The 19,645-nt window shown below is 35.3% G+C and overlaps 1 protein-coding gene and 1 non-coding gene across 5 annotated transcripts in view; one reads left to right on the forward strand and one right to left on the reverse strand.

Moving 5' to 3' along the window:
• ATG5 (autophagy related 5) overlaps positions 1 to 19,645 on the reverse strand; it is a 135,727-nt gene that overhangs the window by 96,507 nt on the left and 19,575 nt on the right. For all 4 annotated transcript variants that reach the window (XM_009205765.3, XM_003897966.4, XM_017958170.3 and 1 more), the window contains one exon: positions 5,829 to 5,907. In XM_009205765.3, the coding sequence (XP_009204029.1) occupies positions 5,829 to 5,907 (79 nt within the window). The remainder of the gene's footprint in view (positions 1 to 5,828; positions 5,908 to 19,645) is intronic.
• Positions 17,626 to 17,737, forward strand: LOC116275492. Its single transcript, XR_004184625.1, has one exon. It is a non-coding gene; the product is annotated as a U6 spliceosomal RNA (small nuclear RNA).

The raw sequence follows: 19,645 nt of genomic DNA on the forward strand, positions 1-19,645 counted from the left end.
TCATATATGTTCTGTGAACTAAGATTTTCGCATTTGTTTAAAAGCAACTACTAGGCAAGAAGTTGAGTATAATGTGAATTTTATGGTTGCATATGTAAATATTGTTCACAAGAAATGCTAGGTGAACAGAAAATTTCACCCAGCTAAACTAATCAGCTGGGAACACATACAATGCACACATGTGCACACCTCCAAAATGGACCAGCTACTTCAATTCATGTTATGAGTTGTATTCATCTACATCAGGTGCTACAATTTCTTGTTCGATATCAGAAAATCCTCCTTTCACTTCACCTGTCATGGCGCAAGTCTTCTATATCCGTTTCTGCAAGCAAACTTCCAGTCTTTGCAACATGAAATGCCATATTTATTGTAGTATTTATGCATTTCTCATACATTTTACCTGTTAAAACTGTGGTATGGTTTTTACTAGGTTCCTGTTTTTTTGTCAGTGTAAGTTTGTGGATGTTGTGCCCCTAACCCTTTCCCCCGTAAGTCCAGTAGTTTTCATTGCACAATTTTTAAGAGCAAAGTTAAGAACACATACAATGCATTATAGAAGTGCCTATACTGAGCAGACATCCTTGCCTTTTTCCTCATCTTAGAGTAAAACATTCAATAAACCATCATGTAGCATGACTTTAATTGTAGCCTTTTCATACTTTTCATATCTATCCTTTGTCAAATAGAGTGAATTCCCTTCTATTCCGAAGCTTGCTATAAGTTTTGATGATAAATGGGTATTAAATTCTGTCAATGAATGACTTTTTCTGTATCTATTGATTTTTCTATTTTATTCTGTGATTTACATTGATAGAGATGTTTTATTTTGAGAGGGTCTCACTGTGTCACCCAGGCTGGAGCACAGTGGCACAATCACAGCTCACTGCAGCCTCAACCTCTGGGGCCCAAGCGATCCTCCCAATTCAGTCTTCTGAGTAGCTGGAACCACAGGTGTACACCACCATGCTCAGCTAATTTTTAAGTTTTTTTGTAGAGATGAGGTCTCCCTATGTTGCCCAGGCTGGTCTTGAACTTCTAGGTTCAAGTAATCCTCCTGGCTCAGCCTTCCAAAGTACTGGGATTACAGGCGCGACCCACTGCACCTGGCCTACATGCATTGAGATTTGAATGTTGAATCAATTTTTTACTCCTAGGATAAACTCAACTCAATCATGGTGTGTACCGTCTTTTTTAATTATTGCAAGATTCAATTTGATGGTACTTCATTGAAGGCTCTTGCATCCATGATCATGAAATATATTGGCTTATAATTTTCTTTTAATGTCTTTAACAGGTTTCAATATCAGGGTTATTCTGGCCTCTAACACAAGTTGGTGTCTCATTTCTGGAAAAAGTTTGTAAAGAGTAAGAAAGTTTGTAAAGTTTGTAATATTATTTCTTAAACATTTTATTTCATTTTATTTTTAACTTTAGAGACACAGTCTCACTACGTTGCCCAGGCTGGAGTGCAGTGGCTATTCACAGGCACAATCCCACTACTGATCAGCACAGGAGTTTTGACCTGCTCCATTTCTGACCTGGGCCGGTTCACCCTTCCTTAGGTAACCTGGTGGTCTCTTGTTCCCAGGAGGTCACCATATTGATGCCAAACTTAGTATGGAAATCCAATTGGCATAGCACACTACAGCCCAGAACTCCTGGGCTCAAGCAATTCTCCTGCCTCAGTGTTCTGAGTAGCTGGGACGACAGGCATGTGCCACTGCACCCGACTAGTTCTTAGGTATTTTACAGAGTTCTCCAATGAAACTCTCTGTGCAAGGTGTTTTACTCTGTGAGGTTTTTAAAATTACAAATCAAATTTACTTGCAGATTAAAGAGCTTTTCATTTATGTTCTTATGTCAGTTTTGGCGACTTGTGTTTTCATTGAATTTGTCCATCTGTCAGATTTATCGGCATAAAGGTATTTATTCAGTTAATATAAATGAATTATATAATGTGCAGTCATTTGTGTCTTCTTTCACTTAACATGATATTTTCAAGGTTGTAACATATTATCAGTAATTCCTTCCTTTTCACGACCAAATTATACTCCATTGTAAGGATACGTACAGTATTTTGTTTATTCATCAGCTGATGGACATTGGGTTATTTCCGCTTTGCCTATTATGAACATTCATGTATAAGTTTTTGTGTGGACACAAGTTATTTCCATATTTTGCATATTAGAATTACATATTCAGTTCTCTTGGCAATATTACTAAGAGTAGAATTGCTGGGTAACACGGTAAGTATATCATTTGATGACATACTAAACCGCTTTCCAAAAAGGCTACACCATTTTCATTCTCATCAGCAACGTACGAAGGGTCTAATAAGCCTATACCCTCTCCATCATGTGTTACCGTTTTTTGTTGGTTTTTTTTTTTTTTTTTGGAGACAGGGTTGCACTCTGTCACTCAGGCTGGGTTGCAGACACGCGATCAGGACACACCTCAGTCTTCCAAATAGCTGGGACTATAGGCACATGCCACCACACCAGGCTATTTTTAAAAAAATTATTTTAGTAGAGATGAGTTCTCGTTATGTTGATCACACTGGTCTCGAAATCCTGAGCTCAAGTGATACAGCTGCCTCATCCCCACAAAGTGCTGGGATTAAAGGCATGAGCCACCACATCCAGCCTTGTACATCATCTTTTTGATGATAACCAATCTAGAGGGTGTGAAGGGGTAACTCATTGTGTGGTTTTTTGTTTTTTTCTTTTTTTGCTTTTCCCTAAAAACTAGTTATGCTGAACATCTTTTCGTGTGTTTACTGGACATTTATATAACTTCTTCACAGAAATGTCTATTCGAATTCTTTGACTAATTTTTAATTGGGTTTCTTTTTTTTATCTTTTTATTATAAAGTTATTTCCATATTCTGTATATTAAACTATTAGATAGTATAAGATTGCAAATATTTTCTCCCATTCTGTAGGCACCCCACACACAGTCTTGATTATAGCTTTGACACTGAGTAGTGTAACCATTATTTTTTAAAAATATTTCTTCTGACCCATTCTCTCTCCTCTCCTTGAACTCCAATTACACGCAGACTGCCTGATATTATCCCAGAGGTTCTGTTTTTTCTCTATACCAATTTCCATCTCTCTATTCACCAAACTGGGTAACTTCTGTGGATCTGTCTTTGAGTTCAAAGAACCTTACTTCTGCCATCTTTAATTTGCTGTTAAGCCCATGTAGTAAATTCCTCATTTCAGATATTTTTCTACACAGTTCTACAACTTTGTGATTTTTTTCTCTTAAGTTACTGAATTTATAATAGTTGTTTTAATTCATTTTTCTGGTAGTACCAAGATGTGGATTCTCTTAGGTCAGTTTCTATTGAGAGTAAATTTTTTTTTTATTTGATATGGACCATATTTTCTTGCTTATTTGCAAGTCGAGTAGTTGTGGATTGTATGGTGGACACTGTGAATAATACGTTGTAAGGATTCTAGATTATATTGTCTTCCTTTAAAACGCTAAGTTTTGTTCTGGCTGGCAGTTAATTTACTGGCAGCTCTCCTTAATCCTAAAAAGGCAAGTCCAGAGCAACTCTTACTCTAGGGTTAAAGACTGGCAATAGAGATTGGAAAACTTTCTGTAAAGGATTAGACAGTAAATATTTAACACTGTGCAGGTCATACAGTCTCTATTGCAAATACTCAACTAGGCTGTCATAGCCGCAAAGCAACCATAGACAATACGTATATGAATTTCCATGAATGGCTGCATTTCAATGCAACTTTATTTATGGTCATCACTAAATCTATATTTCATGTAATTTTCACATGTTACAAAATATTTTTTTAAATTTTTTTCCAACCACTTAAAAATGTAAAAACTACTCTTACATCACAGGCCATGCAAAAACAGTCAGTGGGCCACATTTGCCAATTCCTGCTCTAATGTATGATCCTTACTCCAAAATCATGGTCTTTCTGGCATCTCAGGTAACTGCTCAGTATGTAGCCAAATGTCTCTCCACTTTGAATGAGCTGGAATCCAACACTTTCCAGCATCATAAGACGTTCAGTATCTTGTTCCACTCTTAACCCTACAACATTCACTCTCTACTAGACCTTGTAGAGTATCAGCTATGCATGTGCAACCCAGGCCTCAGCCAAGCACCCAGGGAGAACATACACATATACTTTGTGCTAAGGCACCCACAGTTTTCAACACGATTGTTTTTGCATATCAGTGTAAATGTTAACACAAAGGGAAGGGCCAATAACATCTTGATATTATTATATCATGAAAACAGCTTTGACCTGAAGAATCCATTGAAAGGGTTTCAGGAAACTGACACATAGAAGGATCTCCACATTTGTTGAATGAATGAATGAGTGAATAAATAAACAAGTAGACAGCTATGATGTATTTTAATCTAGATTTCAAAGTATTTTAGAGTTTATTTTTAACACACAAAAAAATCTAATTATTGGAATTATTTTCCAACATTAACAGAGAAGACTCATTAGGCAATATAGCACCCCTACCCTTAATATGTTTGAAGTATTTTTATCTCCACACCTCTCTAAACTTAAAAATTGTTGTATATGCAAGCATTCCTTGCTTTGCATGTAACATGGTGAGTGAAATTCATGCATACCAGCACTATGTGCTCCATCTATACTATTCTTTGGTAACTAAGGTGTTTAATAATATGGTATTGTGCAAAGCACATTATTATAAATGTACATGGAAATAAGCTCTAATGACCCACAAACTCAAATTCAGTAAAACAGGAAGGAAAACCATCATAAGAAGAATGAGCACCCTTTGGGCAGTAACTATGAATGGACACTCCTGACGGGAAAGAAACTCAAGACACGTAAATGACTTTTTCAAACTCTACATGCCTCTCTCCAATAAAATATAGGAGGATCAGGTGGATCACTTGACTTGAGGTCAGGAGTTCGAGACCAGTTCAAGTACCTGAGACCGACATGGTGAAATCATTGCTATTTGAGAATGAATCACTGTTCGTGATCAACTAATATAAGAGACCGACATGATGGAATCATTGCTATTTGAGAATGAATCACTGTTCATGATCAATTAACGTAAGCGTTTCCAATCACAAAAACCAAATGTGTTTGTGAATTGGGGGTCAGGAACAGAGCAGAGGCAAGGTGGCTAAGGGAATGAGAGACCAGCACTTCACAAACTATTGAGACAAAATTAGGTCACACTAAATTCAGTCTGGTCTTAAAAACTACAGGAATGAACATTTCTCAAAACAGAGGTAGATCAAATCTTTGGAATTCCATCTCCTAACCCTTCTCTTAATTCAATCAAAATAGCCTTAGAATTACTCAACAGTATTAGGTTGTCCCCTCTGTACTTCCATATCCACATCTACATGCAGGATTTCTCTTGTTCCTAGTTGACTTTTAAAAATTAACACCAACTTTCAAAACTTTCATAAACTTTATTTTTTATAGAGGCAGCGTCTCACTACATTGCCCAGGCTGGTCTTGAACTCCTGGGCTCAAATGATCCACCCACCTCAGCCTCCCAAAGAGCTGGGATTACAGGCGTGAGCCACTAAGCCTGGCCCAAAAACTCGTAAATTTTAAACAGTGTATTCAGCACTAATAAAGAAAATCAGTTCATACATTAAAAGTGTGTTTCTGCCAAGAGTTAGGAAAAAATTGAAAAGTATCTTATAGACAAATACTAATCGAAGTTTAGCAACTAAAAGAGTGTCATGGGAAAAGAAAGAAATAACTTCACTTCAAAAGAAAATTCTACTCGAAGTCTGTTTACTATGTATCACAAATGGGACAAAGGAGAAATGCAATTTACTATACCTTAAAATGTACTGTGATGTTCCAAGGAAGAGCTGAACTTGATGCAAGAAGATCAAATAGTAAACCAATTGGATAATGCCTAAAAATGAAACAGTATATTTTCAGAAAATAAATATGTAAAGTTATAACTACAACTCCAAAATAAATTTCCAACACATATTTTAACACCAAATGTCAGGCGCTTTAACCACAAATCACAGAAAGGCTACATTCTTTTTTACGTGCCTGGGCTAGTATGATCTACTTTCCAGGCATCAAGTGGTTTCCTTCTAAACACTTCATTCCCATAGAAACCTCAATATGCACAATGGGATTGTGGGCAAAGGCATTCTTTATCAGCCGTGTGAACTGTTATGTCACAGTACTGCTGCATCTAATTGTCATCCCAGTATTCATAAAGGACAGTTGATTTTTGTAAATTTATTTAAATATCTTTTTTACTTTTAGAACTTAAAATTTTTAAAACTGTAAGAACCAAGATGAGCACCTAAAATGCATGCAAATCACCTATTCTGTGGTTACTATTAACATTATAGCATATAAATTTCCAGTCTTTACCTATACATACATATCTAAATATAGATCAGGACTATCCTTTAAAACTGTACTATAACCTTTTTCACATAATATAATGTCAACATTTTCCCAAGTCACTGAATATTCTTCTGAAACCTAATTCTAAATTAAAAAAAAATAAGTTCCAAAATAAGAGAACATTTCCTAATATAACCATTACTCACAGTGAAGTAAATTACTTAGCAATAAATAAACATGACTAATACAAACGTTGTAGATTTCAATGGACAAACCTTAAGCCATCCTTTTAAAAAGTCTAAAGTAAATGAGCTTACTTGGTTAATCAGAATTAAATAATACGGGTTGCGTATGCCATTTCCAAAATGCTTGGGATCAGAAGTGTTTCAGATTTCAGCTTTTCTTTTTAAATTCTGGAATATTTGCATCATATTCTTGCCATTTGAGCATCCCAAATCTGAAAATCTGAAATGCTGGAATGAGCACTTCCTTTGAGTGTCATGTCAGTGCTATGTTTACCTATGTATGTACAGGTAAATGTACTTAGATTCTGGATTTCACATTGTGGGATGTGGGATGCTCAACCTGTACTCACAACCAAGGCAAAAAGAAAACTACTTGGTGTTATACACAGTCCTGTCTTTATCTGTATAATCTATTAATGAGTTACTCCTAGATTTAAGAGCTGCAAAATTTGAAATCACATCAAATTTATCTCAAAATGAGTAACTGTGACCAAGATTCAAATGTCAGTTAATATTATTTATGCTTGTGCTACTCTGGGCACAATGCCTATGGGATAGCCCTGCTCTGCAAGGAGCAGTACATTTGCTTATATATAAAACATATATATATGTTTATATATATAATTGTATATATATAATTTATGCTTGCTTACTTGTACATAATTATGGGAAAGTCATCAGTTTCTAGAGATCATGTATTTATTTGGTAGGAACTTCGGATGGGCCAGGTACAGTAACTCAAGCCTGTAATCCCAACACTGGGAGGCCAAGGCGGGCGGATCACTTGACTTGAAGTCAGGAGTTGGAGACAGTTCCAGTATCTGAGACTGACATGGTGAAACTCTGTCTCTACCCAAAAATACAAAAAAAAAAAAAAAAAAGAAAAAAAAATTAGCCAGGCATGATGGCACACAGCTGTAGCCCCAGCTACTCAGGAGGCTGAGGTGGGAGAATCTCTCGAGTCCGAGAGGTAGAGGCTGCAGTGAGCCAAGACTGCGCCACTGCACTCCAGCCTGGACGACAGAGTGAGACCTTGCCTCGAAAAAAAAAAAAAAAAAAGAATTTAGGATGAATGCCTGTTGGTAAAAATAAAACAGTGGGGGTACTTTTAGTCTTATATGCATTATATCTCTTAATAAGAACCCTTAAATTTCTCTCTAATCAATCCTTTCATATCCAGAAAATAATACTGAAGAAAACTATAGAACCAGGAAAAACTCTCACCTCAGTCAAAACCTAAAAAATACACACACACACACACACACACACACACATATATACACATATAGCACTATAGACAAGTCATAGATTTAATCCAATTCTGATCCTTCTCTCTGAAGTATTAAAATTGAACAAACTCTAAAATAATACCTCATACTTTTACAAAACAGACCTTTTAACGTCTTCGATTTATTTTTTTTTAGAATATCTCTCTTAGGTATCTGCAACAGGGTTAAAGATGAATGTAGGCACTTAACTGAAGTTTTATTTACTTGGATTTCATTAAAAAGACTTAAAATTTCAAAAGTGACACCATATTGCTTTCCAGATTCTAAACAGCACTGAAAATACAATTACAAAGAACTCTACTAAGCAAAATAAAGAGTCAATCTATTAGATAAGATTCACTTGAGATCACATAAAACTACTATAATCCAGTGTTTTACATATTCCCTGCCATTAACAAATATGTGAAACACTTTTGTAAATTTGTAAGCAAATTCTAAACCAAATATCATATCTTAAAGTAATCTATAATATAAAATCAAGTTTGTTTGTTTTTGTTTGAGACAGGGTCTTACTCTGTAACCTAGGCTGGAGTGCAGTGGTGCAGTCAGAGCTCACCACAACCTTGACATCCTGGGCTCAGGCTGGTCTCAAACTTCTGGGCTCAAGCAATACTCCCACCTTGGCCACCCAAAGTAATGAGATTATAGGTATGAGCCACTGTGTCCAGCCCAAATAACTTTTAAAGGAAATATCTGGATAAGAATACAAGTTAAACATAAGACTCAATCATCAATTATTTTTTACCCTCAATATTTAACAAATGAGAAAACTGTAAATACACAGAATCTTGAACAAAGTCCATAATGAATAGCTGCTGAATGCATAAATCAAAGAAGTCCACAGACTAACCCTAGGTACAACATAAAGATCCAATGGAGCCAATTTTAGGTTCTGAGTTTCTTTTTTGAGCAGTTCCAACTATTTTAATGATTGACACTTCATGACTTTTATTCATTCTTAAAGGTATTCCAAAGAACAGAAAAAACTCACTTTAAAAAAAAAAGATAAAACTTACTCCATGTAGTAATTACTATATGGAGCCACTGGACCCTTTTATAAATCTAAGATACATTTTAGGGTCTTACTGATTTTATTGTTTCCTATACATTTTACTATTTCATCACTCTGGAACTTATTTCATCATTATTTGTCAATTATTCCCAATAAGAGACTAAAACAGTAAGAAATTGAAAAAATAACGTGATGCCTAGAAGGATGATAGAAGAATGTACCCTTCTTTCATTTTCTTACTGTGTTGCCTAAAGTATTGAAACATCTTTCAAGAAAGTGTAAAACAAGAATGCAGGCTAGGCTGGGTACAGTGGCTTACATCTGTAATCCCAGCACTTTGAGAGGCTGAGGCGGGTGGATCACCTGAGGTTAGGAATTCAAGACCAGGCTGACCAATATGGTGAAACCCCATCACTACTAAAAATACAAAAACTAGCTAGGCGTGGTGGCATGCACCTGTAGTTCCAGTTACTCAGGAGGCTGAGACAGGTGAATTACTTGAACCCGGGAGGTTGAGGTTGCAGTAAGCCAAGACTGCAACACTGCACTCCAGCCTAAGCAACAGAGAGACACTCAGTCTCAGAAAAAAGAAAAAAGAAAGCAGACCCCATTCTGGAATCAGTTTTTAGCTATCATTAACACAGTTGAAAATTCCAAATTTCTCATTTTCTACCTATAATGGCAGAGAAAAAAACTTGACAGAGGAAGATGTTTCACAATTATTAGCCAAATCAGGACAAAAAGGAAAGAGAAACAGCAATACTCTAGACTTTAATGACAATAGTGAAATTGATCACTTAAGTGAAATCTCAAACTCTGAGTCTTTAGACAATATCAAATTTTACATAGCTCAAGAACTAATAGAAGAACAATATATTTCTAAGGACAAAACGGAACGTATGATAATCTTAACAGCTTAGTCATCAACAGAAAAAACTTCATTACATGATATTTTATGACAAAAACCTGGACCATTCCATTTTACTAAAAGAACGTGTGACAATATTATTTCGTCTTTTATGTTACTTATAAACTCAAATTTATTTGATAGTGGGCAAATGCAAAAGGTCTATTTATATACAAAGAAGACTGAAGGAATTAGATCACATAGAAATGAAAAAAAGTACTGGACTGCTCAGTCTAATTGGTGTTGATTCACATAAAAAATAAAATATTTTGTAATGAAATCATGAGCTGGCAAAGGGTTTATAGATTTCTTCAAGTATTATTAACACTATTAGAAGCAAGAAGGGCCAGAAGTAATAAGCCAGAACCTCTCAGAGGTATATTTGTACATATAAAAATTAATGAGCAATTAGTTGCATTCAGGGGATGCTGACCATTTTAGATACCTTTAAAACTAGAAAAATATGAAATGAAAATGTAAATCTGTGTATTTAAACCTGTATTAAAATTTCTTTTTTTTTTTTTTTTTTTTTGAGACGGAGTCTCGCTCTGTAGCCCAGGCTAGAGTGCAGTGGCCGGATCTCAGCTCACTGCAAGCTCCGCCTCCCGGGTTCACGCCATTCTCCGGCCTCAGCCTCCCGAGTAGCTGGGACTACAGGCGCCCGCCACCTCGCCCGGCTATTTTTTGTATTTCTTAGTAGAGACGGGGTTTCACCGTGTTAGCCAGGATGGTCTCGATCTCCTGACCTCGTGATCCGCCCATCTCGGCCTCCCAAAGTGCTGGGATTACAGGCTTGAGCCACCGCGCCCGGCCTGTATTAAAATTTCTAATAAAGTTGTTATACACTATTCCTTTATTCTAGCTTCTCTAAATTATTTGGAAACTGACTTAAATACATATATTATATATTATATATAATAAAAATATTTATATATTATATATAAAAAATATATTATATATAACAAAAATATTTTTATATATTATATATAACAAATATATATTACATATAATAAAAATATATATTATATATATATATATTTTTTTTTTTTTTAATTCATTGAGGCTGGGCATGGTGGCTCATGCCTGTAATCCCAGAACTTTGGGAAGCTGAGGCAGGTGGATTGCTTGAGCCCAGGAGTTCGACACTAGCCTGAGCAACATGGCAAAACCCTGTCTCCACAAAAAATACAAAAAAAAAAATGAGCCAGGCATGATCTGTACTCAACAGCGTGAGACCCTGTCAAAATCTTTTTTTTTTTTTTGAGAGAGAGTCTCACTTCTTCTCACTCTGTTGCCCAGGATGGAATGCATTGGTGTTATCTTGGCTCACTGCAACCTCCACCTCCCGGGTTCAAGCGATTCTCCCAAGTAGCTGGGATTACAAGCATGCACCACCACACCCGGCTAATTTCTGTATTTTTAGTACAGATGGGGTTTCTGTTGGCCAGGCTAGTCTTGAACTCCTGACCTCATGATCCACCTGCCTCGGCCTCTGAAAGTGCTGGGATTACGCAATCACCAGCCACTGTGCCTGGCCCTACCCTGTCGAAATCTTAAAACTTTTTATTTCACTGGTCCCAGATGGTAAATGATGACGACTCCTTTGTCTTGGTATATTAAGAATTAAGAGATAAATGTAAACATAGACTTCCTCTAAATTATGTTTAAATTTAAATTAGCTGGGTGTGGTGGCATGCACCTGTAGTCTCAGCTACTTGGGAGGCTGAAGTGGGAGAACTGCTTGAACTCGGGAGGTGGAGGTTGGGAGTGAGCCAAGATACTGCCACTGCACTCCAGCCTGGGCGACAGAGGGAGACTCCATCTCCATTAAAAAAAAAAATAAAGTACTAACATAAAAACATTCTAAATATTATAAAAATGAATAATCATCCTGTAATGATTTTTTTTAAAATAAAAATGAACCAGAAAAACTTAGGAGTAAAATAACCATTTACTTATTTCTATTGTCAAATTCTATAATTATCATGTGGTTCAATACAAATTTTTATGTTATAATTATTTTCATATAAAGATATTGATTCCAAACAAATATGCTATCTGAATTCACTGGTTCCCAGATTGCTTATTTCTGATGAATCTATTGATATTCAAGAAAATCTATAAAAGAAAACAGAACTGGCAAAAATTAAAGGTATTGAGTTTCTCTTACACTTTAATCTTATTTACATTAAGGATTTCAAAAGTACTAATTTGTACAACTCTTCTAAACAGATATTACATACAGTTTTGTGAGGAGGTTTCTAACCCACAACACAGAAACCACATACACCATAAGTAAATCATAATGTAACTATTGGCTATTATGTTGCTACTTCTGCCATCTAACTTAAACTTAATAGAAAAGGAAGTAATAAGGATTTGAACCTGGAATATAGTCCGCCCTTGGTATGTGTGGAGGATTGGTTCCTGGACCCAGCTGGATAGCAAAATTTGCAGATGCTTAAATCCCTTATATTAAATGGCACAGTATTTGCATATAACCTACATACATTCTCCTGCATACTTTAAATTATTGCTAGATTACTTATAATACCTGTTACAATGTAAGTGCTATGTAAATAGTTGTTAAACCATATTGGGCTTTTTGTGGTTTCATTCTTATTGTTGTATTTTAGTTATTGCTTTTTCCCCCAAATATTTTCAATCCATGGTTGGCTGAATCCATGGATGCAGAACCCATGGATACAGAACACCAACTCTTATCCAGAACTGTATTTTCTGTGTAAATAAGAGGATCCAACTAGCTAAAGGCTCAATGTATTGCCCTACAGAAAATGACTGCATGAGAACAGTATTAGGTCTATTTTTACACTTTATTTGTTTTCTTCTTTACATTGCTCTTGTCTTCCATATTCAATTCTCAAAATGAATATATTTTAATATTTCTTTGCTTTTTCTTTTTTTATTCATTACTCCATTTATATGTGTGTGTATGTGTGCACGTGTGCACACTGGCACATGGTGTAGCAATAATGGATATTCTCAGAAGGAACATGATTCTAGTCTAAATATCTGTACTCAGATAGCAAACTAATACAAGTATTCTAAAATTAGCACTAAAAGAATTTTCCCTGTACTGGAGAAGTACTGCCCAAGTTCATGTCACGAAAATAAATGCCTCCTATTCGGAAAGTTGCTGCATTCTGATTCACTGGAAACAGAATTACATTTCATTGTAACTGTAAGCATGTAACTACAAATGCAAACCAAAGTAATTTGATGATTGCTGTGAATACTGACTTACTCTATATATGGGACAAACATAAACAACTATAGAGTAGCAATGTGTTTCACAGCTTTTTAAGTTTATTCTTATATATGAAAAAGTTCAAAAATAATGAAGGGATACCATATATATAAAATGCTATGTAAGTCACATTTCAAAAATCTAGTTTACAGAATATTGTTAACCCCTTTATGCCTAGTGTTCCATTATTGGAACACTAAGCCTGTGGGAGTTATGTAAACTGTTCAAGGTCATTGACAAGGTCTGATTTCTCACACATAAAAAATTGTAACCTCCTGCATAAACGGGTTAAGTTCCAGAAATTCACAGCCTTAAAAAGACTGGAAATAAGACAGAAGAATCTGTTAGCATTTATGATTAAAATGTTAAATGTTTTTTAAAAAATTATACACACGTTTTCACTAAAGCATTTTGCTAAAATTTACTTTTGAAATCACAAAGAGCATTAAATTCTGAGTCATTTTATCACGTCTGTGTTTAAGATCAACGTCAATACAGCCATGGGACATTTAACAACATGGATATGTTCTGAGAAATGCATTGTTAGGCAATTTCGTTCACTGTTCAAACATCACAGTGTACTTACACAAACCTAGATGCCATAGCCTACTGCATACCTAGGCTATGTGGTGTAGCCTAATGTTCCTAGGCTATAAACCTGTACAACACGTTACTACACTGAATACTCTAGACAACTGTAACACAGTAAGTACGTACGCATCTAAACATAGAAAGGATACTGTAAAAATACAGAATTATCATCTTCTGGGACCACGATCCTAAATGCGGTCCATCATTGACCAAAATTATGCAGCCCGAGTATATATTTTTTTACAATTCAAAAAGTAATTTCAACTTCTTCCTTTCACCACCTGTGCTGAAAGTAAGTCAATTTGCACAGAGTAAAACTTCCCACTAAAGTTATTTATTTTATAGTTGACAAAATGAGAAGCTTTTTCTCAATTTTGTGCTTGAAGGTCTAAGATCTAAACCAAAATTAGGGTTTACTTACAAAGTATTCTTCAGAAAGACCAAGAACTGTTCTTTTAAATTAATTGTAATATAAAAGTAACAAATATAAAATGTGAACACCAGTTGTGGTAATAAGAAACTTCACCCCTCAAAATGCAATGTTAGAGCACCCTCTGCTGACTAACATCTGTCTGAAGAAAGAGACTCTATTTTGACTTAGGCCGGCACTTTCCATTTCCCATGTAATTTTTAAAAGCTAAAGATACAAAGATAAAGCTCTAATCAGACAAAACCTCCTTGTAAGCTATCTACAAATCAACAACAACAAATGTATGGAGTATTCATTATAAGTACACCACTGTTCTTAAATTTTTAAAATTCTAATTCGGACAAACTGACATAAGCAATTAGAGAGAACAGACAAGATGGGAGAAAAGTTTTTAAACAAAATGTTAGCAGGTGTGGTGAAAAGAGCCCTGAACTGATACTCTCAAAATCTGGGTCCTAACTTACCTATTTGAGCAAGTTATTTTACTTATTTGAGTCTCGGTTTTCTAAATAAAAGCAAGGGGCAAATTTAAATTCATTCATTCATTCACTGAGCAAACATTTGCTTATCCCCTCCTATGTGCTACTGGTTAAAGCACAAAGAAAGATGATCCAAAATCTGAACCTTTTCTAACACTGACATGATGCTCAAAGAAACTGCTTATTGAAGCATATTGTATTTCCAATTTTCAGATTTGGAATACTGTAAGTATATAATACGAACATTCCAAAATCTGAAAAAATCTGAAATCTGAAACACTCTGGTCCCAACCATTTTGGATAAGGGATACTTAACCCATATTAATTCACTTAATTCTTCAAACTTACAGAAGTACAAGGTACCATTATTATTGCTGTTTTACAGATAAGAAAACTGAGATACAAAAAGGTCAAATAGGGCCAGGCACGGTGGCTCACGCCTGTAATCCCAGCACTTTGGGAGGCCGAGGTGGGTGGATCACGAGGTCAGGGGTTTGAGACCAGCCTGACCAACATGGTGAAACCCCATCTCTACTAAAAACACAAAAATTAGCTTGGTGTGGTGGGCGGGAGCCTGTAATCCCCACTACTCAGGAGGCTGAGGCCGGAGAATTGCTTGAACCCGGGAGGCGGAGGTTGCAGTGAGCCGAGATTGCGCCACTGCACTCCAGTCTGGGCAAAAGAGCGAGACTCCATCTTAAAAAAAAAAAAAAAAAAGGTCAAATAACTTGCCCAAGGTTATACCACTAGTAAGTGATGAAACTGGGATTTGAAATCTGGTTTCTGACTCCAGAGTCAGCATCCTTAATAACCATTATGTTACAATATACAGTTATAACATGACAAGAATATAGAAAGTACACATATAGTGTAGAGATGGCACAAAGGTAGAAATGATCACTTTGGGCTAAAAAGAACCATAAAAAAAGGTCATAGTTAAGCTAGAAGTATGAGCTAAAGGAGGGAATATATGAATGAATAATTAATTACAACCAAAACAAACGATGCTAGAAAGAGATTTATCAAAGAAGATGAGCAAAGGAACAGAAGCCCAAAACATTATCCAATATTCATTAAAACAAGTAGCTTAGTACACCTGGAAAGAAGTGGGATCATGGACAACCTTACACACACATCATGCTTTAGTGTTTGGCTTTACACTGTAGATGATAAGTCGTCAGAAAAGGGTTCTTGAGGAGAATAACAACATTAGATCTGCATTTCAGAAAGAAAATTATGGCACTGGGGAAGATAAACTAAAAGTAATAGTATTAAAAGCAGGAAGACAAATTAAGAGGTTACTAAAATAATCCATATGAGAAATCAGATGCGTCTGAATCCCAAAAAACAAAGCAGGGAGTTTAAGGCATACTTAGAAGACAGAATCAGAATCCAGAGGCTGGATGATAAGGGAATCAAGAGTGGAGATGAACATCAACAAATTTAAAAGATCCAAAATTACGGTGAGCTCTTTTTTTACTACAATAGACTCAAACTAGAAATTAATTAAGGTAACAGAAAAACCACTAAATGTGGAAATTAAACACATTTCTAAAAAAAAAAACTAAGGTTCCAAAAGAAAGCCTCAAAAGAAAATTTTAAATATACATAGACCTGAATGAAAACAAAAACAGAACATATCAAAATTTATGAACTACACTAAAGCATGGCCGAAATAGACATCTGTAACACTAAATGCTTGTACAGCATTGTGAGTGTAATTAATACTACCATGGTTAAGATGGTAAATATTGTTACATGCATTTTACTACAATTTAAAAAAAAATTAAGGTAAGAACTCAAAAAAATAACCTAAGTTCCTTTTCAAGAAACTAGAAAAAAATAACAAAACCAAAGCAAGCAGAAGGAATAAAGTTATTAAAAACAAAAAACATAAACCAACAAAATCGGAAATTTTTAAAAGTAGAGAAGAATCCATAAACACAACACTGGCTCTTCAAAAAAAATAAATAAAATTGGTAAACCTCTAACAAAGCTGAAAAAAATGAAGACAACACTACAGATCCTACAGTCATTCACTGATAAGGAAATACGATAAACAACTCTATGTTTATAAATTCAACAACTTAGAAAAAAACGAACCAACTCCCCAAAACCCATAAACTACCAATACTCAGTGAAGAGGAAATAGGCAAGCTGAGTAAATCTATATATATATCAAAGAAATTGAATTGGTAATTAAAATGCTCCCCAGGAAGAAACCTCCAGACCCAAGTGGTTTCACTGGAGATTTCTATCAAACACTTAAAGAATTAACAGCATTTTTACACTATCTTTTCCAGAAAATACATCAGAACAGAACACTTCCCAACTCAGTTTATAAAGCCAGTATGACCCTAATACTAAATCAGACAATCGAAAAAATAGAAAAATACAATCCCTCTCATGAACATAAGACACAAAAATCCTCAACAAAATATTATTTGGCAAACTGAATCCAACAATGTATAAAACTAATTACATTCCGTGACCAATGGGACTTATTAAAGGTATACAAGGTTGGTCCAACATCAAAAATCCACAAATGTCATCTATTATAGCAACAAGCTAAGGAAGAAAAGTGATACAATCATATAATTAGCACAGAAAAGGCATCTGACAAAAATCCAACATCTATTCATGACAATTGTGAACGACTAATATATTCCCCATAAAACTAAGAACCCACAAGATGTCCATTCTCACCACTCTTATCCAAGGAAAAAGAAGAAGAAAGAAGAAGAAGAAAGAAGAAAGAAGAAGAAGAAGAAAGAAGAAAGAAGAAGAAGAAGAAGAAGAGGAAGAGGAAGAGGAAGAGGAAGAAGAAGAAAAAGAAGAGGAGGAGGAGGAAGGGGAAGAAGAAGAAGAAATAAAAGGCCTACAGATTAGAAAAATTAATTTCTATTTGCTGATGTCAAGACTGTTTACATAGAAAACCCCAAAGGATCTACCAAAAAAACTCCTAGACCTAGTGTGTGAGTCCAGCAAGGTTGCAGAACACAAAAATCAATCACATTTTCCACATACTAAAAATGAACATTCATGCTCGCTTTGGCAGCACATATACTAAAATTAGAACAATACAGAGATTAGCATGGCCCCTGCACAAGGATGACACCCAAATTTGTGAAGCACTCCATAGCAAAAATTTTTTAAATTATAAAAATAAAAAATAAAGGAACATTCGGAAAACAAAATTAAATTTTCCTCTTTTACAATATATGTGGTTTGGCAGAGAAAGACCTCTAGGTGTTTTCAGCAGCTTTTCTCAAAATAGTGCCAGAATGGAAACTACCCAATGTCCATCAGTTAATGAATAAACAATTTGTGGTACAACTATACAGTGGGATACTATTCAGCAATAAAAAGGAAAAAACCACTAATACATGCAAAAAGGATGAGTCTCAAAAGCATTACTCGAGGTAAAATTCAGACACAAAAGGCTACATACTACATGATTCCATTTATACGGCATTCTGAAAAAGGTAAAACCACTAAGATGGGAAATTAGATCAGTAATTGCTGTGAGTTGGGGGAAGGAAGAGGTAACTGTAAAGGGAATTTTGTGAAATTAAATATCTTATCATCTTGATTTTGTTAGTAGCTATACAACGGTACACAATTGTTTAAAATCTCTTCAAACCATACTCTAAAAAAGATGAATTGGCCGGGCGCGGCGTAATCCCAGCACTCTGGGAGGCCCAGGCAGGTGGAGCACGTAAGCTCAGGAGTTCAACACCAGCCTGGCCAATATGGTGAAACCCTGTCTCTACTAAAAATACAAAAATTAGCTGGGTGTGGTGGCAGGAGCCTGTAATTCCAGCTACTCAGGAGGTTGAAGCAGGATAATCACTTGAACCCGGGAGGCGGAGGCTGCAGTGAGCTGAGATCATGACACTGCACTACAGCCTGGGCGACAAGAGCAAAACTCCGTCTCAAAAAAAAAAAAAAAGAAAAGATGAATTTTATTCCACATTAATTATATGCTTGGGATTATTTTTCCCTTCTCAAAGAGTCTGTTAGCCAAGTAGATGAACAAAGAATAGTAAGAAAGAATTAACAGTAAAGGAAAAATAATTTGTTTTAAGAATACTCCATTCTGCTATTATCTATAACTAATTTTATTATATGTATTATTTCTTAAAAGACTCTTTAAAACCAAGCATTTGTTTAAAAAACAAAGCCCCCATACTCTTCATCTATGTCCTACCAAAAGGAAGATAAAGTCATATTTTTAACATCTGAGTATGATGGAAGTCATGATTATCAAGGACTCTAGTTTTTTTTCTTGCCATTGAGAATTGTCACCTTGTATGAAAAAGACAGACTTATTTGAATTAGGGGACAGAATCAGTGACAAGGTTATAAAGAAGAGAAGAAACATCAATTTCTGTTCTTTCTTCCCTCATTTATGAGTTGTCTTAACTGGCGACTAATTTCCTTTCCTACCTGAACTTATTTAAAACTCCATAGAATAAATATAGGAAAGACATTATTATCCAACTCAAATAAATGCTTCTCTATCCTTAAGACGCTTGTGTGGTCTCAAAAGTCCAAGTCTTCCAACACTTCAGTGGTAGCTGCTTTCCTACACTGATGGAAATTCACAAAACCATCCTATTTTGCAAAACCCACTATTTAAATGCCAGATATTCTTATACTGATAGCCCATTTCCAGGAAGAGACATTTTTTAACATAAGAGAAAACTGATATTACTGGAAGCAAAGAGAGAGAAGATCAAGACTAAGCCCAGAGGTCCTGGATTACATTTATGCCTCTGGAAGTTATTCACGCCTCATATATATGGAGTACTTAAAAACACTAAAGGAAAAGATGTATCAAAAGTCATTAGCTATAATGAGCTTACAGCATGACATAACTGTGGAACTGATATAACACATAAAAAGTTAACACCCCCAAAACTACCATGAAGATATTTGAATATAATTGCTTTCACATAAGCTCTCCAAAAGGGAAAAGAACTCCACTCTTTAATAAAAGACTTTCCAAAGGGATAAATACTGACAAAGAAAGAACATGGTATAATAATGTTTAAGCCAA

This window comes from Papio anubis, chromosome 6 (assembly GCF_008728515.1).
Source record: "Papio anubis isolate 15944 chromosome 6, Panubis1.0, whole genome shotgun sequence".
NCBI lineage: Eukaryota > Metazoa > Chordata > Mammalia > Primates > Cercopithecidae > Papio > Papio anubis.